This window comes from Sphaeramia orbicularis, chromosome 9, assembly GCF_902148855.1.
Source record: "Sphaeramia orbicularis chromosome 9, fSphaOr1.1, whole genome shotgun sequence".
Taxonomy (NCBI): domain Eukaryota; kingdom Metazoa; phylum Chordata; class Actinopteri; order Kurtiformes; family Apogonidae; genus Sphaeramia; species Sphaeramia orbicularis.
Window position 1 is genome coordinate 29816335 of NC_043965.1, and position 22485 is coordinate 29838819.

At 38.5% G+C, this 22485-nt stretch overlaps 1 protein-coding gene across 4 annotated transcripts in view; it reads right to left on the reverse strand.

The window, feature by feature from the left end:
* The window catches only part of mctp1a (multiple C2 domains, transmembrane 1a), a 172434-nt gene that overhangs the window by 50729 nt on the left and 99220 nt on the right, over window positions 1-22485 (reverse strand). For 3 of the 4 annotated variants that reach the window (XM_030143427.1, XM_030143429.1, XM_030143430.1), the window contains exons 4-10: window positions 22356-22435; window positions 19328-19439; window positions 17870-17908; window positions 15085-15249; window positions 14779-14909; window positions 13936-14122; window positions 4639-4732 (exon numbers count right to left, since the gene is read on the reverse strand). In XM_030143427.1, the coding sequence (XP_029999287.1) occupies window positions 4639-4732; window positions 13936-14122; window positions 14779-14909; window positions 15085-15249; window positions 17870-17908; window positions 19328-19439; window positions 22356-22435 (808 nt within the window). The remainder of the gene's footprint in view (window positions 1-4638; window positions 4733-13935; window positions 14123-14778; window positions 14910-15084; window positions 15250-17869; window positions 17909-19327; window positions 19440-22355; window positions 22436-22485) is intronic. The other variant, XM_030143428.1, reaches the window with a different exon arrangement.

Here is a 22485-nt window from a genome sequence, read left to right on the forward strand (position 1 = left end):
TTGTGTATCTCCAATCTCTCATATTATTAAAACAGATACCATAGCCTCCACCCCCCACACCGTATGACAGCTCCTATACCCTGGACTTATCAGACCTGTAATAATTTGATTCTTACATTTTTTTGCCCGGATGCCACATATTTTACACAGCACTATATCAGTGCACCAGCTGCGAGCTGTTTCTATCAACACCCTGAGAACATGGACAACTAGAAGATAAGCTCCAGGACAACTGTGCCCTGGGCAGTCGCAAAGAGGGGGTGGAAGAAAGAAAGGAGAGAGAGGACATTGAGAAAAGGATGGTGCTGTGAACGCAGAGGCCGACGTGGTTCTGAAGGACGGAGAAGTTCAGAGCAGAAGATAAAGAGGAGCAGAGCAGGGGTGTGAGAAACATTGATCGGTCAGCAATAAGTGATTTCAAGCTCAAATGTGTTAAAGATACAACAGAAAAAACATGTGAATGCAAGAAAAAAACAACAAATACCGAATAAGTGAAAGCACATCTGGAGATCTGCTTTGTTTTACTGACGTTAAGTTAATAAAACAGTGCATGTGTGTGACTATTAAAACTGGAATTAAAACTGTTTCTGTGGAGTTTTGCACACAAGCAGAAAGCAGTTATTGAATTACAGCAAATGTGTTCGTTTGAGTGGTCTGTCATTGTCATTGTTTTACACACAGATATAATGTATGGTTCATTATAAATCATATTCATTAATGCAAATTCATTCCAACAGAACTTTGAAATCAGAATTTACTATAGTTATGTAACTGGGTAAAAAGAGAGTGCCGGATAGAAAGAGAAGAAAACAACCCATAATCACAGAGTTACTTGCTCCTCCTGAGAATAGCATACTGTACTATAATAATCTAAACCAGTAATGTCCTATATATTTTCTATTTGTTTACTAACGTCTCACATTTCAGTTTCTTTGTACATAGACAGGATGAGACCAGCTCCCCATGCCTGCCAGCCTACCTCCCTTCAACTACCTCAAAATGAACGAAGAACAACAAAACTCTTAATTCTAGCTTTGATCATTATTTCTTATTAAAACTATTGGGAGCTGTTGTGCTGTTTGTTCAAGCTTATCACTTGAAAAGGCTGGGTCAGGGAGTTAAAAAAATATGTCCCGTGTAAATTCCCAGAGAAATTATTGAGAATATTGAAATATTAGTAACGCATAATAAGACTCAATAAAGTAAAGCCCGACTCCCAGACCCCCTGCTGCATCTGTGCATGTGTTTTAGTGTGTCTGTCCATGTGTGTGCGACTGTCATTGATCGGTGTGATTTTCTTCAAATGTTGTGACAAGGGCAGGACATTTAGTGGGTGTGCAAAGTAAATGTCACCATGATCAATGCCGAGCCGTAGGTGTTGCCTTTCATATCTGTTTGTGGTGTTATATTGATGTAGAGTGTTTGAAGTGGATATTGACAGGTGTGACTCCTACAATTGAAAACAAGACACTAAAGACAAAAGATACGATCCTCAAGAGGCTAATTCTCATTGCAACCGTGAATACACGCTATGTTATCTGTGTTAAATGTTTACATTGTACACAAACTAAACAAAGTGAATAGAAAAGTGAAAACTGGAAAGTGCAGGAAATTATACAAATATACGTAATATAAGAAAAAACAACTCTTTGTCTGCAACTTTCACAGTTATAAACATGTGAAATTCTCCTTAATCATTCTGGAGTTTCCGTTACGTAAATGATTATAATGTTGTCCCTACAAAAAAAAAAAAAAAAAAAAAATCAAGTCTGATTAAATTTAAATCCAATCACCCAAATTATGATATGGAAATTATTTCTGCACAACTCCATCCCTCCCCCACTTTTTCCTCTAATATTTGGTTTTTAATGACACGGTAGTCTGTGTGCCGCAGAGAGCCAGTTGTCATTGGTGATGAACTTTCACCTTATTGGCCGCTAGCACCAGAGGCGGCTGTCTTAACCAATTACACGCTCAGGTTTGAGCGCCACTCAGCGATCATCCAGGTAATGTCCGACTAAAGCTCCACCCCCCTCTGGGTACTGTCTCTGTATCACTGGCAGAGGGTTTGCAGCGGGAAGCGGGCTCAAACTCATTTCAGGGTGCCCTAAGATAAGTGTTGAGGATGAATAAAGTACAGAGATGAGGGAGCACTCTGTAATTTCCTTGCAGGAAGCGTAAACTTAGTGAGGAATTTGAGGGTGAAGGGGAACTACATGCTCTCATGTTTCTGTATAATCAAATTCCATTATGATTCACATGTTAGAAAGTAATCAGTTGTATTTTAGTAGCAATTCTTTTTACCTATAACACTTCTACGGTGAAAAACCTTCCTCTCCTTGGTGGTTATATTTTGATATTGACTGAAGATGAATGAGTGTCTATGCATGATGTGATACCACTCCTGGAGGTGCATGTGCTCATCTGTGTGAATGTGTGTTACCATTGAAATGTTCTAGCAGTATAGCATCCACTCAGAGGGACAAGAGCTGGCAGACAAAAGGGATTGTTGGTTTTAGAGACTATTTTCAGTTATCCTACTCGGGCTGGAGAGGAGCTACTCCACAAAAACACTTCAATTAGAGAGAGAGAGATGGCCAGACAGGAGAGAGAGAGAGCGAGGAGGAGGAGGAGGAGGAGACAGGCAGCATGAATGGGCGAGAGACGGTGAACTCTTTCTCTCTCACTGACCTCCACTCCTTTTCTCTCTCTCTTTCTGTGTCTGTTTGTCTGTCCGTCTGTTTCTCTCTCACCTTGCTCCTGACCCTCTCTTGGTCTGGGCTTTTAAAATAGGGTGTTCATGTGGTGAGGGCTCTTATGTGGCTCTTGCAGAGATATTGTTTCTGCCAGTGACACACACACACAGGCACACATATACGTGGGTACACACACATACCATCGAAATCCAAACAGAAATAAGCTGAAAAAAAAACCTCTCCACATGCCTGTTATTAGAATTTTTACCTACATTTTAACCTTCATTTACCATCCATCTATATAATTTTAAACTAGTTTGCAGACAACATCATATTGTCTGCAAAGAGAAATGTTTACTTAGGGTCAATGTTAATGAGAGATTAAAGGCTGTTTCTGTTTTTAATGCAAAATACAGAAACATATGCTACACAAACATTTACAGAAATATGATAATGGGAAAGTAAATGGAAATGTACAACTTAATTTATTCTTTCATCTGAATTTCACCTTCAATTAAACCTATATTTCCTGTACATCTATGTAGTTGTACACTAGTTTTAACAAAACAACATACTGAGAACAAAAGGAAAATGGTAACCTTGTGTTTGCAAAGTAACAAAAGTTTAGTTGTGAGGTTTCTGCAAAAAAACAGAACATATATCATGCAAATATTAACAAAAGAAAAGAGTTTATTCCTTTTCAATGCAAAATAATCAGACATATCTGACAAAAAATTTTTAAATCCCACAAAAATAATACCAATAATAATAATTTCCACTCACTTTGTGCGATCAGTGTAGTTATAAAATATTTGACCTGGCTGACACCACAAAACTTTTACTGTAGTGCGAGTCAGTAGCAATAATTTATAATCACTACAGGGTATAAAGACAGTGATTTGAAATCGCACATGTTCTCTATGTCCGTGTCAAGCCAGCAGAGACCAAATGGAAAGCAAATAAATAGCCAATAGACATTATATTTCTACAGTTTTACTCTTTGGAATCTTTTTTTAGACAGATGCATGAACCTCAGACTAAATGATGAGGTCTACAACGAGGTCACGAAGCAAATTTCTGCTCCGAGTGAAATACAAGAGCCAAAGAGCCATTAGCCCTGCACTCCGGCTGCTCCGGTCGCTCCACGCAATAACCCAAATCAACCAGCTCCACTCTGTGGCTAATGGGACTGTGGCTGCTTCAAATGGAGAGAAAAAACCCTCGCTCTCTCTTTCTCCCTCGCACACACTCACACAAGAACACACATACTTCCTTCTCTCTCTACTAGATAATACAGAGTGAAAAACTAGGCCTGTCCACTGTAGACCTAATTAAAAGTAAGAATTAATGGAGAATGGAGGATTCAGAGAGAGCAAGCAGGGAAAGAGCGGGAGGAAGGAGGAGGAGGAGGGAGAGAGATTTGTTGGTTCAAATGTGTACTTTTTCTCTATTATTCAAATGAGCAGCCTGCATCTTTTCTAAAAATGCAGAGACAAATTTAGCGTCTTGCACAAAGTAGACTTTAACTCTCTCTGAGGATTCTCACGGAGGATCATCCCTTAAACCAAAATTACACCCCGACTTTATCTCTGGTTAGATTTATAGCGGATTGCTAGTGGAGGTAAATGTGCTACAGAAATTGTTCAATGTCTCGATGTAAAACTCAAGCAAAAGTTATTTAAAGCAAAAAATTACACACATAATTAATAGCATCACCTATCAGATATTCAAATAGTGCTTATTCTGAGACTAAAGCATCTACAGAAATCACAAAACAGCAAATATTTAGGCCTATTTGTCACGCTATTCTAAAATGTATGAGTGTATCAGCAAAAAATATGAGTAAAATAATAAACAAATGAACAATACAAACTTATGATAACATATAGATTATCTGAAGGGGTTCGAGTGGGCTTGTTGGGTTTTAGGGTCCTTGTCTTACCTGTGACATCTGCTGCCATCAGTCCCTCGGCTCTGATGACCTTAACCTGCACCACACCAACATCTTTTAGGTTGTGAAAGGATCTCCACAGGCTCTGAAACATCATAGCATCAGGGGTACAAGGTCAAAAAGAGGACGGCAAATTAGCACCGAAGAGAAAGACGGGTCAATAGCCTGACATTTCATTAAAAGAGAAAAGGGTAGAACATGTCCTTTAACAGTGCTCATTTGAAAATGTACAGCTGGCATTTATAGTCCAGTCCAACAGAGGACAAATTGAAAATTTAATTCAACTGAAAAGCCGAGGATGCTTTTTGAAATCTAACTTTGTAGTTTTCACATGAAATGGAACTTAGGTGATAAAGAAGGTGAGCCATAGAGGAATGCATCAACGAAAGGTCAGAGCAAAGAAAAATACTTTTTAGATGAAAGTAGAACAAATAGGGGTCAGGTTAGACAACAGGGAAGTTCAACAGCATAATATGTTAAATGGAACAACTTCAAAAGGAAATATCAAAACTACTTAGATTTCAACATTTTATCATTTCCTAAAATTCAATTCAAAAGTTAACTTCAAATAAAAAAGGGTTAAAAACTTTTATAAGGTCACAGTAGCCAGTCGCTACCTATGATAAAGTAGAAGTGTTTCTGTATCATTCAGTTACTAAGGAAATAAACAGTTTCCTATGGCGTTTTGCATCATTATCTCAAGCATTATCAGACTGGCAGGTGGGTAATGTTTGGAAAGGATACAAAATAGATGGATAAAAAATGCTTACTCTCTGCAAAGGTGACAGTTCATTTGACTTTGAACAACCTCTCTAAAAATGAGTGCACGAATTCTACACTTCATCCCAATAGTTGTACATTAGTATATAATGCAGTGAATTGTGAGTATTTGTCAATCTGGATATCTTCATTGAAAGTACTGGCTGCATTTTACATTGCTAGGTTTACTCAAGGAACTGCTTTCACAATGAAAAAATGTGTTAAGATGGTGTAAAAAAAAAGTGCAACTGAAGTATCATCATCAGAGGAAGCAAAAAATCCCATTCATGCACAATGAAATTAGACAAAATTTCATAAATAGCCAAGAAACTAATATGCAAAGTTAACCCTAATATAGTGAAATAAAGTATATGATGATGAAGTGTAAGCTTTAGGAATATTACGGCACATATTCTTTACTTTAAAATTGACAATGGGTCTGCACAGGGTTCAGAGAGAGAGCTCCTATTAATATATTATAAATATATTATATCTATAAATATTTCAAGAGCAGTTTGATCAATAAATGATCCAGGTTGGAACTTTGGCCTCAAGTTGGAACCAAAAAGCAGCAAGTGTGACTTGTTGATATGTTTTATCAACAAGTTGGAAAGAAAGGATGGTGATGACAACAAAAATACAGAAGTCAGAGAAAACATATGCTATAAAGTGGTACAATGAAAAGTTGGTAGGCTTTTAGAAATAAAAAAAAAACAAAGCAAAAAGGTAAGGATTAATAAGACTGAAAAGAAGTTGCACATAATGCATCGTTGATTAGAAAGGTTCCACTTAAAACAGGTGGAAATGCTAGTTGGTTTACTAGATGACACCAAGGTCCAAAGAATCCTGAATGGAAGTGGTTCAAGACCCTAAACCTATGTGAGAAAAAGGCCTATAATTGAAACCAAAATATGTTGATGACCCCTGGTGGCGAGCTGAGTAAAAGTCATGGACACGTCTCTTCAGCGCGAGTCAGTGGAACCAATACACAACCAGCAGGCAACTGATAAATGCCTGGGGATTTCTGTCTTTTTGGGTACATTTCAGCAAGCTTATTTGTGTTCATGTTGACATCTTTCTGATCAGAAGTTATTTGATGATAGAGAAACAGGTGGATGACATGTTTGTGCATCTCTGCGAAAACAAACAGAAGCAACATGGCATTTTCTAAAACTGCAAGATTGTGTCTTAACAGGAAGCATCATTGTATGGTATGTCTTTATATAGAGTCTATAGCAGTGTTTTTCAACCTCACCTGGAATTCAAATGGGGTCACCTGAAATTTCTAGTAACTGATAAAAAAAAACAAAAAAAAAACAACAACTTACTAATAAAAATATATAGTGAGTTGAGAGAGACAATCACAATCCATAAAAGACAAAACTGAAGCACTGTGGTACTGTTTATCTTTCAAATGTTCATTGTGGTCGGTTTAAGATGCTGCAGCTCTTTCATGATTCATAGTTTGAGTTATTGTTTGTTCAGTATTAATTGTCAGCCTTGTAAATCCACGCTGGACTGACTGTACATATCCTGACCAAGGAAAACAAAATTCTCACTTTGTGCATTATTGTCAACCTGGCTTTTCTGCCAAGTCCATAATAATATACATTCTATAGACTAAATGTTGTCTAAAATTAACATTTAATTGCAACATAGTATAGCAAACTATTACATGATCAAAAACAAATTAATTTTGGGGAAAAAAAAGTCTCCACGTTTTGAATGTCTGGAGTCGCCAGAAATTTCTGATGATAAAATAGTCACGAGGGAAAAAAGTTCGGGAACCACTGGTCTATAGGCTCAATCTGTTGTTGCGTTACTTGGTCTCATTAAGATGCTAATACAATAACAGAGATATTCCAGTGAAAAGACACTTGACTGGGGGTGACATCACAGTTCCGAGGCAAGCACCCACCCTGACCTCTCCATATAAAACAGCACACCAGCACTGATAGTACTGTAGACGAGCACATCAGCTGTGAAATGTTCACCTCTCAAGCGACCTCCATCTTCGCTCACAAATACGCATGTACACATTCAATCAAGGAGATACTATAAGGCATTTTGATTGTTTAATATCGGTAGAGAAACAGTATACGGACACAGTCAGATTAACTAGGAGAACGAATGATGACTGCGTAAAACTAGCCCGTGGACCTAATGAACAAAATGAAACCTGTGGAGATCCACGACTGGGCCATCAGGCACAAACACACAAACTCACACACAATCAAAAACTCGCTTTTGTTCACACCCAAATTCTCAGGTATAAATACATGAATAGAACATCTACACTGAGGCCAAATTGAGTAGCATGTCTGCGTGTCTTAAAAGCAGAGTGGAAATGCACTTCACTTCAATTTATTTCTCTCTCTCTGGCAATAACCCCTTCCATCCCCACAGGAGTAATTATAATTTAAATTTCAGAGTCAGGGCCAGGCTACAGACTTAATTCATTATTACCAACTCTGTCAGACTCTGCCTGTTTCCAGCGATATCATTGTCCAAAAGCTCTCTAAAGGAGATGAGAGGGGAGAGTGTGTGAAAGAAAGAGAGGGGAAAAGAGAGGGAGAAAGCGAGACACACAGAGAGGGAGAGAGAGAGAGAGAGAGAGAGAGAAAGAGAGAGAGAGGGGACAACTCTCAATTTTTTAAGGCGCGATGTGTGTGAAGATACAGCTGCTTGTTGTGGTTAAAGGGGAGTAGCCAAGAGGGGAGGAAAAGAGTCAGGGAGAGGGCATGAGAGAGGCAACAGATGACAAGACCACAGTAAACTAGTTAGTGTGTTAGTGTGTGATGGCTCAACAGCAGAGTCATGAACTCACCTGTAAGGGATCAAACTATTGATGCACAGATGTTATCGCCTGAAAATCAATACTGACCAATATCGGCTATCGGTGTTATCGACCTCACTAATTGGCAGATGCTGATATTCATCTACTGTATTAAAGGTTGTTTCATAAATGTATAAAATTGACTTTATATTCAAAGACGATGTGATTAGGGACTGAAAGAATTTACAGGTCAGTTAGTATATTTCATTTAATTATATTATATTTTATTTATTAAGTAGTCAGGTCCATATGTATTTGGACACTGATACAATGTTATGTTATTTTGCCTCTGTATATCAGTACAATGCATTAGAAAAGAAGAAATCAAGATGTCACCGAAGAGTGGATGTTCAGCTTTATTTCAAGGGGTTCAGCAAAAATATTACATTTATTATTTAGGAATTACAATCATTTTAATCAAAGTCCCTCCATTTTTCCCAGAGGCTCAAAATTAATTGGACAAAACTAAGCTTGTTATTAAAAAAAAAAAAAAAGTGTCACCATTCAAATTTATATGGACCTGACTGTATATATGAAGATTTTTTTTTTGTTTCCCTGAGGTAAAAACAACGAGATAAATAATAATAAAAACTAAATAATCAGAAAATAGTTTTAATATCTGCGTAGGTCTATAATTTCATAATCATGTGTTGAACACTGGATGTTTGGGAACACGTATAATCTTGTTTAATTAAGCTTTGATCAGAATTTATTGTTTCAAATTCTACTTTTTAAACATTTTAAGTGTATAAAATATTGACAGTTAATATTGACAGTCCTTTCTGTTATTCTTTTCAGATGGTTTTGTTGTTTTGTTTTATTTTGGTAAGGTAAAGTACAGCTGCTTTTAACACTTGAGAAATTTGATGTCTTTTATATCATAAAAACCGAAGAATTCCACAAATACATGTTTATATTTTGCAATATTATGCTAAGCGCAGAATCAAAAAGTCTAATTTTAGCCTCAAACACCCAAGTGTAACCTGCTTTATTACTGAAATACTTCAAACAATGTCACAGCTGGGGTTTCCATTTTTATACCTAAATACAAAACTAGCACAGATTGAATGGATGAAATGGGACAAAATTATTTATTTAATGCATGAATGCATAGATATTCTTTCACTCCTACCTCCCCCCCATCCCATCCCATCCTCCACTCCATCTTTCCTCCTACCATATAACCTCCCTTAGGGAACATTTAGCGTTCAGCCTCAATCCATGATTAGTGGAGAGAACCAACCCATCCTCCACAAGGATTCAAATCCATATCAGGAAGATAGACAGCAATAGATTGAGTAGACAGCCAGGTTGTGAAAGAGAGAGATGAAGAAAGGCCAAGACTGACCCCCCACCCCCTCGTTTATGTCTCCCCCAGCAAACATGGGGACTTGTATGATGCCGCAGAACGCAGGTGAAATGAGAAGGATAAGGAGGAGATGAAAAGAAGGGAGGAACAGATGAGAAAAGAGAAAAATGGGAGGACAGACTTGGCTTTCATAAGACGCACCCCCGCCCAGTCTGTGATTGACATCTTGTCACTGTGACGTCTTCTTCTCTCTGTCACACAGCACAGACACACAAACACACAAATGAATCAGCTCTGGCATAGGCTTATGACTGGCTGTCATCTTTGCATCGTGTCACCTTTCATCAGCGCTCCAAATAACATTTCACACTCAGACACAAACACACACACAGAGCATCTGCCCAGCAGCCAATCAGTTTAGGGGACATTTAATCAAATGACTCTGAAGTCCTCAAATATAAACCAAATGCTAACAACTTCTTCCGCCTCCAATTCCCACTCCTGTTCATCAAGTCAGGATCACTGTCTGTCAAGAGTCTCTCTCAATTCTAAGGTTCGCTCTTTGTTGCAGCCCTTTTATCTCACTTCCTGTCCGGGTTGTGTTCCTTTTCTGCACCCAGAGCAATGAACCAAAGTGGGTGGGAGAGGGACTGCAGGTGTGCGTATCTGTGGGTGTGTGCATGCACGAATGTGGGTGGTGAAGTGCCACCACTTCAGCAGAGGTCACCATGTCCTCCTTCTCTCATCCACCCATCTTGCGGCCACCTCAGGCCCATTAAGAGCCATTAGTGTGTGTGCTCCTTTGCCATCATAATGCATAAATCTCTTCCTCTCCTTTTCACTCTCTCCCTCTATCCCTCTCTCTACTTCTGGGGAACCGTAATTAGTGATGAAGGAAAGGTTACAATGTGCAATAGTACATCTAAGGCAGTCAGTAAGTGAGTGTATTGCACCATGTTGCATACAGCTCTGCCCTCAGCTGCATTCAAAGTAGTCGCAAGAAAAACTTATACTATATGTACTCAGGGCCAAACATAGCAAACCTATTCACACTACACACTATATGTAAACACCGTGCCTGTACTTTAATAAAGCAAAACCACTGGAATGAAAGAGATGTTAATGAGATGAGTTCAAACATCATCTCCTTGCATCCAGGTGTCAATTACTTAGTTTCTTTAGTGGCTGAAAATAAAGAAATGTGAAATGTGGGAACAAACACGTGCCAAATACATCACGGTGACCTTACGGTGACCACGTATGGGGTGTGGTTCAATTATGTTTATGTCAATGTGTCAGAGACAGATCTTGGATTTATATGATATACACACTTTGCAATCCACTTTTACATACAATACAGTCTTAAAGAAATCTTGTGCTTCACATCTTCATGAGGAGCAGGGCAATTCATGATGCCAAAGGCTGGAATGAGCTGAAGATTTCAATTGTTTTCACTTCTCTTCCTCATTCTTGTTTCTGAATGTATCTGCTCTATAAAGCTGTGATGATGACAGCAAGGTACTTGTATTGCTCTGCCACCTCTCATCTTTTTTATTACACAGCTGACAGAGCAAGGTAATGTTTTTGCATGTGTGTGCATGTGTATGCTAGTATGTGCCTGTTTGTGATTAGCAGTAGTGGATGCTTTGTGCAGGGTTGTGCTGGACAGCTGATTTTGAGCTGATAATACCAGTCAGTAAAATGTGCAAAGCATAAAGACATACTGCTACACATGCACACACACTCACAGGGCAGATTAGTTGGCTTTGAGCTGCACTGTTATGTATTAATGGTGGTACTTGGTCTTATCAGTGCTTTTTGATAAGGTACATCTTTATTAAATTCTCTAACTGAAAGACAGCCAGTCTGGGGAAAAGGAATATGTTAATAGGTAGAAGCCATTCAAGTCTTCAAACCAACCTCACTATGGCCCTTCATCTACAACCCCCCACCTTCCTCCACCCTCTATCTCTCCATCCCTTCATCTAACGGAGGGCCACAGTGTTGACAGACAAAGAGCCAAGGCTGCCGAAAGAGTGGGACAGAAATGGGGAGTGCAGGAGAGAGAAGGCGGCAGGAAAAGAGGTAGGCGAAGGAAGGAAAATGTCTCGCCTTCAGCCGAGCAGAAAAACGGGGTCTACACGAGTTGTGAGAGAGGTGAAATAGCTTTTTCTTTTCATTTTACACGCCTTCCCTTCCTGGTGCAACCCTCACCCTTTACCTCTCGCCCCCTATTACACACACATACAAACACACACACACACACACACACATAAACTCACGCTTCCCGCCCTCATTTTATGAGTGTGAGGAAAAGCATAGTGTGTGTCGGTCCTAGAGCTCCCCCCTCTGATCTTGGGTGGTTGCTGCAGCGCGGAGCAGTGTGGTCGACCTCCTGTGGCTAGCCAATAAGGCACCACTACGGTTATGTAGGTCGTGGCACCCGTGTTCGGCCTGTGGAGCCTCACGGCTGGTGCTTACACACACATTGAAAGACACAAACACACACCACCTGGGATGCTGCTGCTTACTGAAATCAGAGCACATCCTAAACGCACCGACTCACAAACAACGACTGTACAAACACACGATGTACGCGCACACAAAAGCAGACATTACTGCTCTGTACACGTGGGAAAATGTGTTCCAACAACTCTCCAAGACAATTAAATGTAATATGTGCAATGATAATGAAACAAATCTTTCCTTGTAACTCCATGTTATTGAGCTACAAATTACAATGAACCCATTAAGTGAGAATATATTTTACATTTTTGTTCTTAATAAGTGCTGAATGGATATTTTAATATACACAGAAATGTCCCATGTCAAGGCTGTCAGCAGATGAAAGCTTGAAAATCACACGTGTGAGTATGTGTGTGTGTGTGTGTGTGTGTGTATGTGTGCGTGTGTGTGCGTGTGTGTGCGTGTGTGTGCGTGTGTGTGCGTGTGTGTGCGTGTGTGTGCGTGTGTGTGAGCGTGTATGTGTGTGTGCTGGAGGACTGAGGATGACAGGGTGTGAAGGGTTAACTAGACTAAAACAAAGACATAGGCAGAAACCATTGTGTAGAGTGGAGGGCCTCTGGAGCAGATGGGGCCTAAGGGCTCTCTCCCTCTTTTCTTTCGACGACTAAGCTCAAATCACTGACAACTGGCTAACAAACCAAGACATTTACCACACAACCAAACGAGCCCACATGCATTAATCATAAATACACAACACACTGTAGGATGCTGATGCAAATACCACACAATACTGGTGGTGTGAATCATCGCGTCAGAAACAAACAAGCACAGAGAATCTGCATTCTTTCCAAACACTTTCCAACAGCTTGTCTCAGTACTGAGACTATAAGAGACTTCTGATCCTTCTTCCATGACTTCTTCTATGACCTTTCATTTTCCGTCTTTCCTTTCCTTTCTCTTTGTGCATCTCATCATTTTCCATTCCTCCGCTCATCACTTTTTATAACTTCAAACTGCAGCTTGGCAGAATTTGTCATATTTCAGCACAGTTGCTTCTGAAAACAGTGACTTCTGTTAATAAATAAGTAAGAATTCTTATAACAATCAGAACTCTGATGACAAATGTGTGAGGAAGTTTGTTTTTTGACATGTCGATCTGACTCGTGACACAAAAGAAATGACAATTTTCTTTTTCTTTGAAACCTTGTGTGTTGGAGCATACCACACAGCTATGAATCCAGGACAGAAGTATCAGATGTACGGACATTTAGAAACACTTTGTGACTGCAGAAAACTCAGTTCAGATTAGTTAAATCTGTCTTTAAATGCCTAGAGTGTGTAACTGGCCAAGAATTTCAAGAGCTGTGTCTCAGGTCTGGACAATTATGGCTAAAAATGCACAGTTATCATCATAACTCAGCATGCTAGACTGAAGTACACTGGGTATTCTGTTCTATAAATAATTCACTCATTGCTTGTTTAAGTCTTTTTTAATTTGTCTTTCTTTTCTTGAGCTGAAGAACAAAAAATTGATTTCCCCTTGGGATCAATCAAGTTAATCTGACTCTGAGTGATAAAAATCTTCACATCAGTCTGTATCAATAATTATCTCAATAAAATGTCAAATCATTGTTGCTTTCTTACTTGAGCTGATTTTTAGTCCTGAGTGAATGTTTTCTGGTCAGAATATGGCAAATATATAAATATACATGTTTAAAATTAAGCGTCACGTAGGTTTAGTTTAGTTATCATTGTGTATTGTTAAAACATGCTTCACCCACAGGTCTGAAAAAGTAAAAAATGGTCTTCTTACAGTAATAAAATAAACTTTTCTCTTTTGTTGAATGTACTCCCATGTTGCCATCCCTCCAACACAGACGCACACAGTCTGAAGCCACATTTAAGAAACATTACTCACATATCTCTGCATGATCAGATGTCTCTCATGCGGATCATCCAGCATGTTGACTGACAAATCTGAGATGGAAACAGCAGCAGAAGCTGTGAGTGTGACGAGCAGCACCAGCACACCTTCACCTTCCTCCAGCGGCAGGTCCAGCTTGTGTGTATGTTCTTTACTGAGAAGCGACAGGTCAATCGTACACCTAAAGTGCAAAAACACACACATTTACTATTACTACAAAAAAAAAACAAAAAAAAAACAGGTCAGCTTTATTATAATTTCAGTTATGTACAGTATAGATATGAATGTGAAAAAGACTCTGTTTGTCTTCAGGAACTTGGTTTTAATCATCCTTTAAAAGTCTCTAATAGAAGAATTATTTTTATTTGAGCAAAAAGTTAAAAAAAATGTGTTGGTGCATATATAAACCAGAAGACAGGTGACGAGTTTTAAGTGCAAAAGTTCACATTTTTAGCTGCGAGTTCACATTTTTGCTGGGATGTGTTTGGGTGTGGAGCGGTAACAGGGGCGTTGAGGAGCCTGACAGCATCGGTAACGAAGGTGTTGAACAGTCTGGCTCTTTGGCAAATTACAAATTTCTTATCAAGTTGTTTCCTGGATTTATTTTTGGAGTAATATACTGTATATGTGGGTAAAGAAATTATTATCATAGAAAATCAATACAGAGCATAGCCACCTTCATGTTAGAAACTTGGAAATTGGCAATATTTATACCATCAGCAGCAGTGTCTGGGATGAATTTACTATAACTCTATTCAGATTAACCTGGTTTTGCTGCTATTGAATTATGAGTTAAGCCTGACTTAAAAAACACAACAAAAAGACAGAGATTTCTACCTTCCCATGAAGTCATCCTTTTTGCCAGCATCTTTATCCCAGACTGTTATATCCACGAAGCCCCCCTGCTCATCATACAAGTGGAAATCAAACTGCTCTCTCCACTGCGGGTTTAATGTTTTGGGGATTGTCTGAGCAAAGAACACACAACAACAAAGAAACACTCATTTTCCATGATTTCCCATTGTTCACTCGCTCACATGTAATGATGGTGCTAAACTGTTGCATGTCACTCAACATACCCTTTTCAGAATTACATGAAAACTGTTAAAGTAAGAAGATACTGTGAGGCATGATTGTGTTTACCTTGCTTTTGTACTTCTGGTGACCCATTCTGAACTTGACATACGGGTCGCTGAGGCCGTTGGCGTCCATGGGCTGGAGGCAGCGACCTTCGATCAGACTGATGCTTACTATTCCTCTCCACAGCTGGGCTTTTCTGTGCACATCTGACAGACGCATACTTTGATACTACACACACACACACACACACACACACACACACACACACACACACACATTCACAGAAGCATTTCCACACACAGATGTGCATTTATTCAGATGCACACAGCCAAACAACACACACATACACAGAGACATTAGTACATCAGAGACAGAACTTCTTAATGTAGAGGGAATGAGAGAAATAACCTACAACACACCAAACACATCAAGACAACACAGAGAGGAGCAGGCAAAAAACATTGTACAAAGCTGTAACACCAAAAGATATAATAACACAAAATTACTCCTGTCGTTTGAGCTCATCTGACAAGCATCACCAAATTACAAAACAGAACATACCACCATTAAAACAAGCCCTAAAAAATCATTTTCTCTGTTTTTGTTGAAAGACGATCCTTGCATGTGACGTACACATCTGCGCAAAAATGCACATACATCTTATGACATCAGCCTGGTATTTTTTCCTCCCATAAACATGACAAATAAACCACTGGAAGGAGTAGAAATCAGCCTTCGTATCCAAAAGAGGCTGACCACCAAGATTCTGTTACAAAGTAAACTCTATTAAATTCCCTGTTCTAAATGGCTGGTACTGTATCTTGACGGGTTTCCAAATTTAGATTGATTATTCACTGTTTTTTAAGTCAGTTTTCTCAGCACTTACAGGCCTATTTAACCTCTCTTTGAATCATGTCAGTATCTTTCACTAAAACAAAGACCAGGGTATTTATTTGTCAAACAAATACACCCCTCTCTCTCTTTCCCTCTCTCTTTCTCTCTCCTCCTTCCTCGTTAGGGAGAATTTATTAGCATAGCTTTTGTTTTGCGGGTGAATTTCATTAAACTCTGAACAAACCCTGCCTCGCAAGCGTAGGCCTTTGATCTGGAGACGGAGCCTGTTAATTTCCATTCTCCAGACATTAAACAATGTGAATGGCTCCCTGCAATACAGCCAACCTCCCATACAGAAACTGCCACATCTTTCATTTCTCCTGTTCGCTCCCTACAAACCCACTCTATGCTAATGATGAGAGGTCGGTGTTTTGTCCTTCTCAAGCACAGTCCTAATTTTTTCCTTGTTTTATTGCAACACATTTCTTGTTGCAAAATCCCATGAGCTATGTGGATTGGGAATGCACATCCCTCTGCCAGAGCACAGCAGGGGAGAAATCATGCAGAGAGCAGTTCTGAGGCTGAAAGTCTCATAACAGATACTAACATTCAATTTAAGAGCTAATATAGCCTTGCCGATGGGTCAGATTTTTGTTAGGCCTTTGTGGAAAATGTGCCAAAATAAGTGTATTGCCTTGCAGTGAAGTAAGAGGCTGGGATTTAATGTGCCTCTGACTTATAATTATTATCTCAAGCTACTTCTTGAATAGTTAGAATCGTCTTCTCTGGGATCAACACTCATGGATGCTTCATTAAAAAAGTGGTTGTTTAAAAATAACCATGTAGCGTATGCATTTGAGTCAGGAGGCAGGAAGGCGCTCAGGAGCAGAGCCTTTTTTGGTAGGGTAACACAGTAGCTAGTTAGTGTTTGAGCTAATTCCCGAGTCACAGGCGGGGTGGCCCAGTTTGGAGGCTTCAAAGGCTCGGATTTGGGAAGCGCGATACAGCAGGACGTCTGCCCAGCTAGAACCAAGCACACTGTGAATGTGTATCTATGTCTCTTGGTAAATATCAAACTTTTTACTGTAAGTTTACTGTAAGGGGAAACTCAAGACATGACTGGTTTTTAGACTCAGCCCCATTACTTTTATAAGTGCCTCTTTTATTAAATACAACTACATCAACTGATAGGTGCTATTTACTGCGTTTAGCTCAAAACATAATTGGTGCTACATGCAGACGGCGATGAGAAGAAGCACCATAACCAGCATGCTTTCTGTTTCACCTGCTTCACAGCCAATGACAGTCACAAATTTAAAAAAAAAACAAACAAACTGAAAGGTAGCAATCAAATATAGGGGATATGAATATGCAAAATAATGGTAAAAATAAAGATTTTCACTTAATGCAAAGGGGTCGAAGAGTGTCCTATAATCAGTTAAAACAGCCAACAGTCAATGCACAGTTGATTTGCTGTCCAGGACTCCTTTAAACCCCCCCCCCAAAACATAGTAAGTCACTTTATTTTCACACACAGCAGCTGCAATACACTAAATAGAACAGTTACTATACACATACACAATATATCTTGCATTTTGTAAGCATGTACTTTCTGATGTAATAATGTAGAACTTAATAAAACATAATCCAACATGGGAATGCCATTAAATACCAATAGAGGATTGTAACACATCTCCAGCCTGATGTACGGTGTGTTGTATGACTTATAACACATCTGTTTAACTGCCAAGTGTATTAAATGTATATTGCAGCTTGTGGAAAATAAGCAGGTGAAATGAGAACTACAGAACTCATAAAAAAAAAAGAATAATTGCTAACTGGGAGGAGGAAAAGAAGGAGGAGAAGGAGGAAGAGGAGGGGGAGAGGGCCAAGGAGACTCCATCCATGAACAGCACCAGGACACCAGTGAAGAGTGCAGGAGAGGTGAGGTGAGGTGCAGTGCAGTCGGTAGTTTGTGGGTGAGGTGGGGAGTTGGCATGCTGTTTTAGTTTACCTTACTAGATCGTTTCCAGTTCCTTCTCAAAAGCATGGTCTGTAAATGAGACAAAGCGGTTACAGAGCACCCCCCACTGGCTTAAAGTGAGAGCTGCAGGGTCACAGGTTAAAGGGCATGGAGTGTGTGAAGCCTGGTGCAGGTGGGGTTAAATAAGGAGAGTCGGGCAGTTGTCATTCATGCAAGTTAGGTAAGCAAGAAGAGTATAAAAAGCGCTTGTTTGTATTGGTAATGATGTAATGAAGAATGTGCATTTGCAGACATGCATATGCACATATGAATAGAACAGCTGTAGTTTTGCTTTTCATACTGCATGGTTATTATTTTTATGTTTGATACCACAAAGTGCATTATCATTTTTAGATCCAAAGTGAAAACCATAGCTTAAATCTTGGAATGTTGTTTTGTTTTTTTTTTAATTCGACTTGTTCTTATAAATAAAGGCTTATTTGTTGTGACTTAATCATTAATGGAATATCTCAAACACAAAAATAATTAAATACAAGGACCATACATGAGGCCACACATTTCCCTCATGTGCTGCCACAATTCAAGGTCTTGTAAACACTTAATCATCATATATACAAACTTTGCTGCTGTATGTTGCAATGACTACAAAATGCATTAAACAATTTGCAGCTTAATAAAATATCAGTAAAAGATTAAAGATGCATTTAAAAGTACTATATTTGTTCCTTATCCTTCTATACCAGTAGATGGTAGTAGAGAGCATATAGTATGGACTAGTATAACCTTGTACTCATTTTCTTCACAGTTGGAGAAATCCAAAATGATGCTTAACCTAAATAGAGTTTATTTGTTCTGTCAAATGTGGACTCTCTGAACTACAGTACTAAATAAGCAGCAAAATTAAGACATCAGATCAAAAGGAATAAAATATTTCCCCCATGACTGTGCCTTGTTCTGGATCGAGTATGCAGGGGTCCAATTAACCAAACAAATAATTGAACAGAAATAAATGCAACTCTGAAACATCGAGCACGTCCGCAGAGGCCCGAGCCAACATAATTAGGAAAGAGAATCTAGTGCTCTTTGAACATGGAACTTTTCCACCGAACATATTAATTACACTTATGTTTATGCATATACATTTGCTGAGTTGAAGAGTTTCCAGCAAGCGAGGCTGAATAAAGCCAGGAACGCAGCATGCCTGTGCTCCTGATGCGCAGTGACACGGTTCGCTTAGCTGAAATAACACTGGTGATGAACTTGGATTATGAATATTAATAAGCTTAACATATTGATTTGTTTGATTTCTTCCTGAAATACAGTGATGCAAACGTGTGTTCTAAATTGTTTTCTATGTTATATCTTGATTCTCATGTAAGATGTTCAGCAGGCGAAGTAAGATTCACCTGAATGAGAAAGAAAAGTGCAAGAAGAGTTAAGAGAGAGATGAGTGAATAATGCAGATTAAAGTTGATATAGTTTCCTTACAGCATCCCTCATGTCTCCTTCCTTTGGTGACAGAGTAACAGCTAGCTCCAGGGTGCCGAGGTCATGTTCAGGGTACTGTGGGTCCTTCAGGTCTAGTGTCACATCCAGCATCCTACACAAAGTCACAGTAATGAAAGAACCTCCACATAACAGTATACATACACTACCAGTCAAAACTATGGACACACCTCTTCTGTCTTTCACTGAAGGCATCAAAACTACCAATGAACACATATGGGTGCTTCTATGAAAATGGGTTCATTTTGGTACATGGCACTTTGCCAGCTTTTTTAGACCCAATAATAAAAGAAAAAAATTGACATTTTTCTCCCCCAGGATGTACCTAATGATGACTTCAGATAAATGCAAAAAAAAAAAAAAAAATCATACTCTTGCTCTGAGCCATCCCAAAATTAATGAATTTTTAATAAAATATTGGGGCTAAAAATAGGACTAAAATTGGGACAGGAAAAGCTACCTAGGTGTCAGTGCATTTGATCTGGACTACATGGCTTGAAATGGTCTTATATACCACTATAAATAAAGACACTGTTAAATTTGAGAAACCCTGTGGTTTTTCTAATCCAGACATGTCGGTTTTTCATGAATCAGCAGTCTTATTCTAGGTTTTGTTTGTAATCCATCATGTCCACTTCCGTTACGTGCAGAACCTGCCCAGTTAAACACATAAATTGCGAATGATTTTGCAACAGTAATTAGTTCAATTCCAAAAATGTACCTGTGAAAGAATAAAAAGGTATTTGAAAAATAGTAGCATGTAATTTTCGTGTCCTTTTGACCGTGGTACATACGGACTTTTGTATTAAATATAATGTAAAATAATATAAAAATGTGTTTTATCTGAAAAATTGTATCTCTTTTATCTCAGTAAATATTTATTTTTAAAATAGGCCCAAAGTGCTTCCAAACTTGCTTCATAACATTAATCTACATCTAGTTTAAATTTTTAGTCCCCATGTCCTGTTTTTAGGGACCAGTTTCATAGTAGTACCCATATGGAATGATGTAGTTAAAAAAAGTGTGACATAACTCAAAACATGTTTTATATTTTAGATTCTTCATAATAGCCACCCGTTCCTTTGATTACTGCTTTGCACATTCGTGGCATTCTCTCGATGAGCTTCATGATTTAGTCACCTGAAATGGTTTCCAACAGTCTTGAAGGAGTTCCCAGTGATGCAGAGCACTTGTTGGCCATCTGTGGTCCATCTCATGACATTTAAATGAGAAGGTGTGTCCAAACCTTTGACTGGTAGTGTACAGTATGTTCATATCCATATAATGCATGACTTCCAAGTATGAAATGAAAGCACAGCGACACACACATATTATCATATCATAAAGTAAAAGTCTGACTCAACAAAGACCGAATTCCCCCGTCAGCCTGACATTTTTGTTCCTCATTCACTCTTCCCTGCTCCTTCGTGAGTCACAGCGACAACAAGACATCAATCTACCTAACAATCCTGAATTATGCAAAAACAAGGTAATTAGGAAGGGAAGTAATTACAATAAACATGAGAACCCTATTTAACAAGTACACCGGTGAGCTTCCCTCACTTAAGGCCTGCTCTTGACAATAGAGTGAATAATTTACAATCACTATTTGCAAATCTAATTGTAGACAGGAGCCAGAATTAAAAACAAACTACCTATTAATTAATTTAATTGGTAAACGATCAAATAAAAGGATAAACTCAAGTATAAAAATTTCAGTTTCCTCAGTACTATTCATTTCACAGGGTAAAGTCGCTATCATAATGTACATGAAAACAATTCTAAAAATAAAAAAAATTCTACTTCATACACACATGAATAATAATTATAACAGAACAGTTTCTCTTTAAATGCTTGTCAGTACTTCGTCCTGTTATTTTCCCAAGGTTTAAGGTGTATTACCAGACACTGCCACCAGAGAGCAGACTCTCACCATATACGCAAAAAATAAGGCACCACTCCAAACTCTTCATTAAATAAATGGAATAAAGAGGAATATTAATGGTCAGAAGCCATTGAAAAAAGCTTCTTGCTGGTTTTTGTGCCAGAAGTGGAATAAAGCAGCCAATAGTCTGATGGAGAACACTGACAGTCAATTCAAATCTGTAAATAGAGACTTCCACAAAAAAAATTAATAGCAACATTTTTGCATTATAAGGTCTGAAAGCATTGACTCTGGATGTAGTCAGCCACAGTGAGGGCGAATATTTCTTTCGCACAGTGGCAGAAAAAAATGTGATTCTCCTTCTCTGCACTATCTGTGTGTTATCACTTTGATAGACCTACTCGCTATGTGAAAGAACAACAATCCCTGAGCTGCAGTGACACCATGACAATGGCAGCTTTAACTAAGATGCATGTCTTTTTACATATGGTTTTACTTTGTAGGGATTTAACAAATCCCCATGAGCCTTCTCTACTGACACTATTTTGCAAATACACTGTCGCTGCATCCTGCACTCAGTGCAAAACTAGCCAAATAACCCAGATAACCATGACACCTACTTCAGAATGAAAGTGGAGGGTGTCACATGGATCTCCAGTGCTGGCATAATGCTAACAAAGTGAGGAGAAAGGTCTGGCTACATAAGATTATAGTTTTCAAATTTGATAGAAATATTATCAGTTGTTTCTAGAATAAACAAAAACGTATATTTTACTCAAATGCATATCTTTAGACTGCAAAACCTAAACATTTTTTGTAGTGTGAATATAATCAGAATAAAGCATTAAACCAAGGACAAATGATTTTTTAGGAAACAAAAAACTTAGGCAGAAATTCAGTATTTGATGAAATATATTACTTAGGAAAGTGACTATATATATAAAAATACAAAAAAATATTAAAAATATTAACAAATATAGATTAAAAACACCAAATCTCTATTCAGTGTAGTGTGATATTTTTCTAAAATTGGTTGCTGTTTTATGAAGTTGCTACCAGCACTTGAAAGACAAACAGAAGAGTCTGGTGAAAGGAGTAAAATAAAACAGAAGATAAAATAGACACCTCTGATGTTCCAGTGACTCCAGGTGGAGGTACGCTGAGCCCATGAAATCATCCTGAAGACCAAAGTCATAGTCAAAGACCTAAAAGGGACATAAAACAACAACTGTCATCTGTAAACTGTAGTGTACAT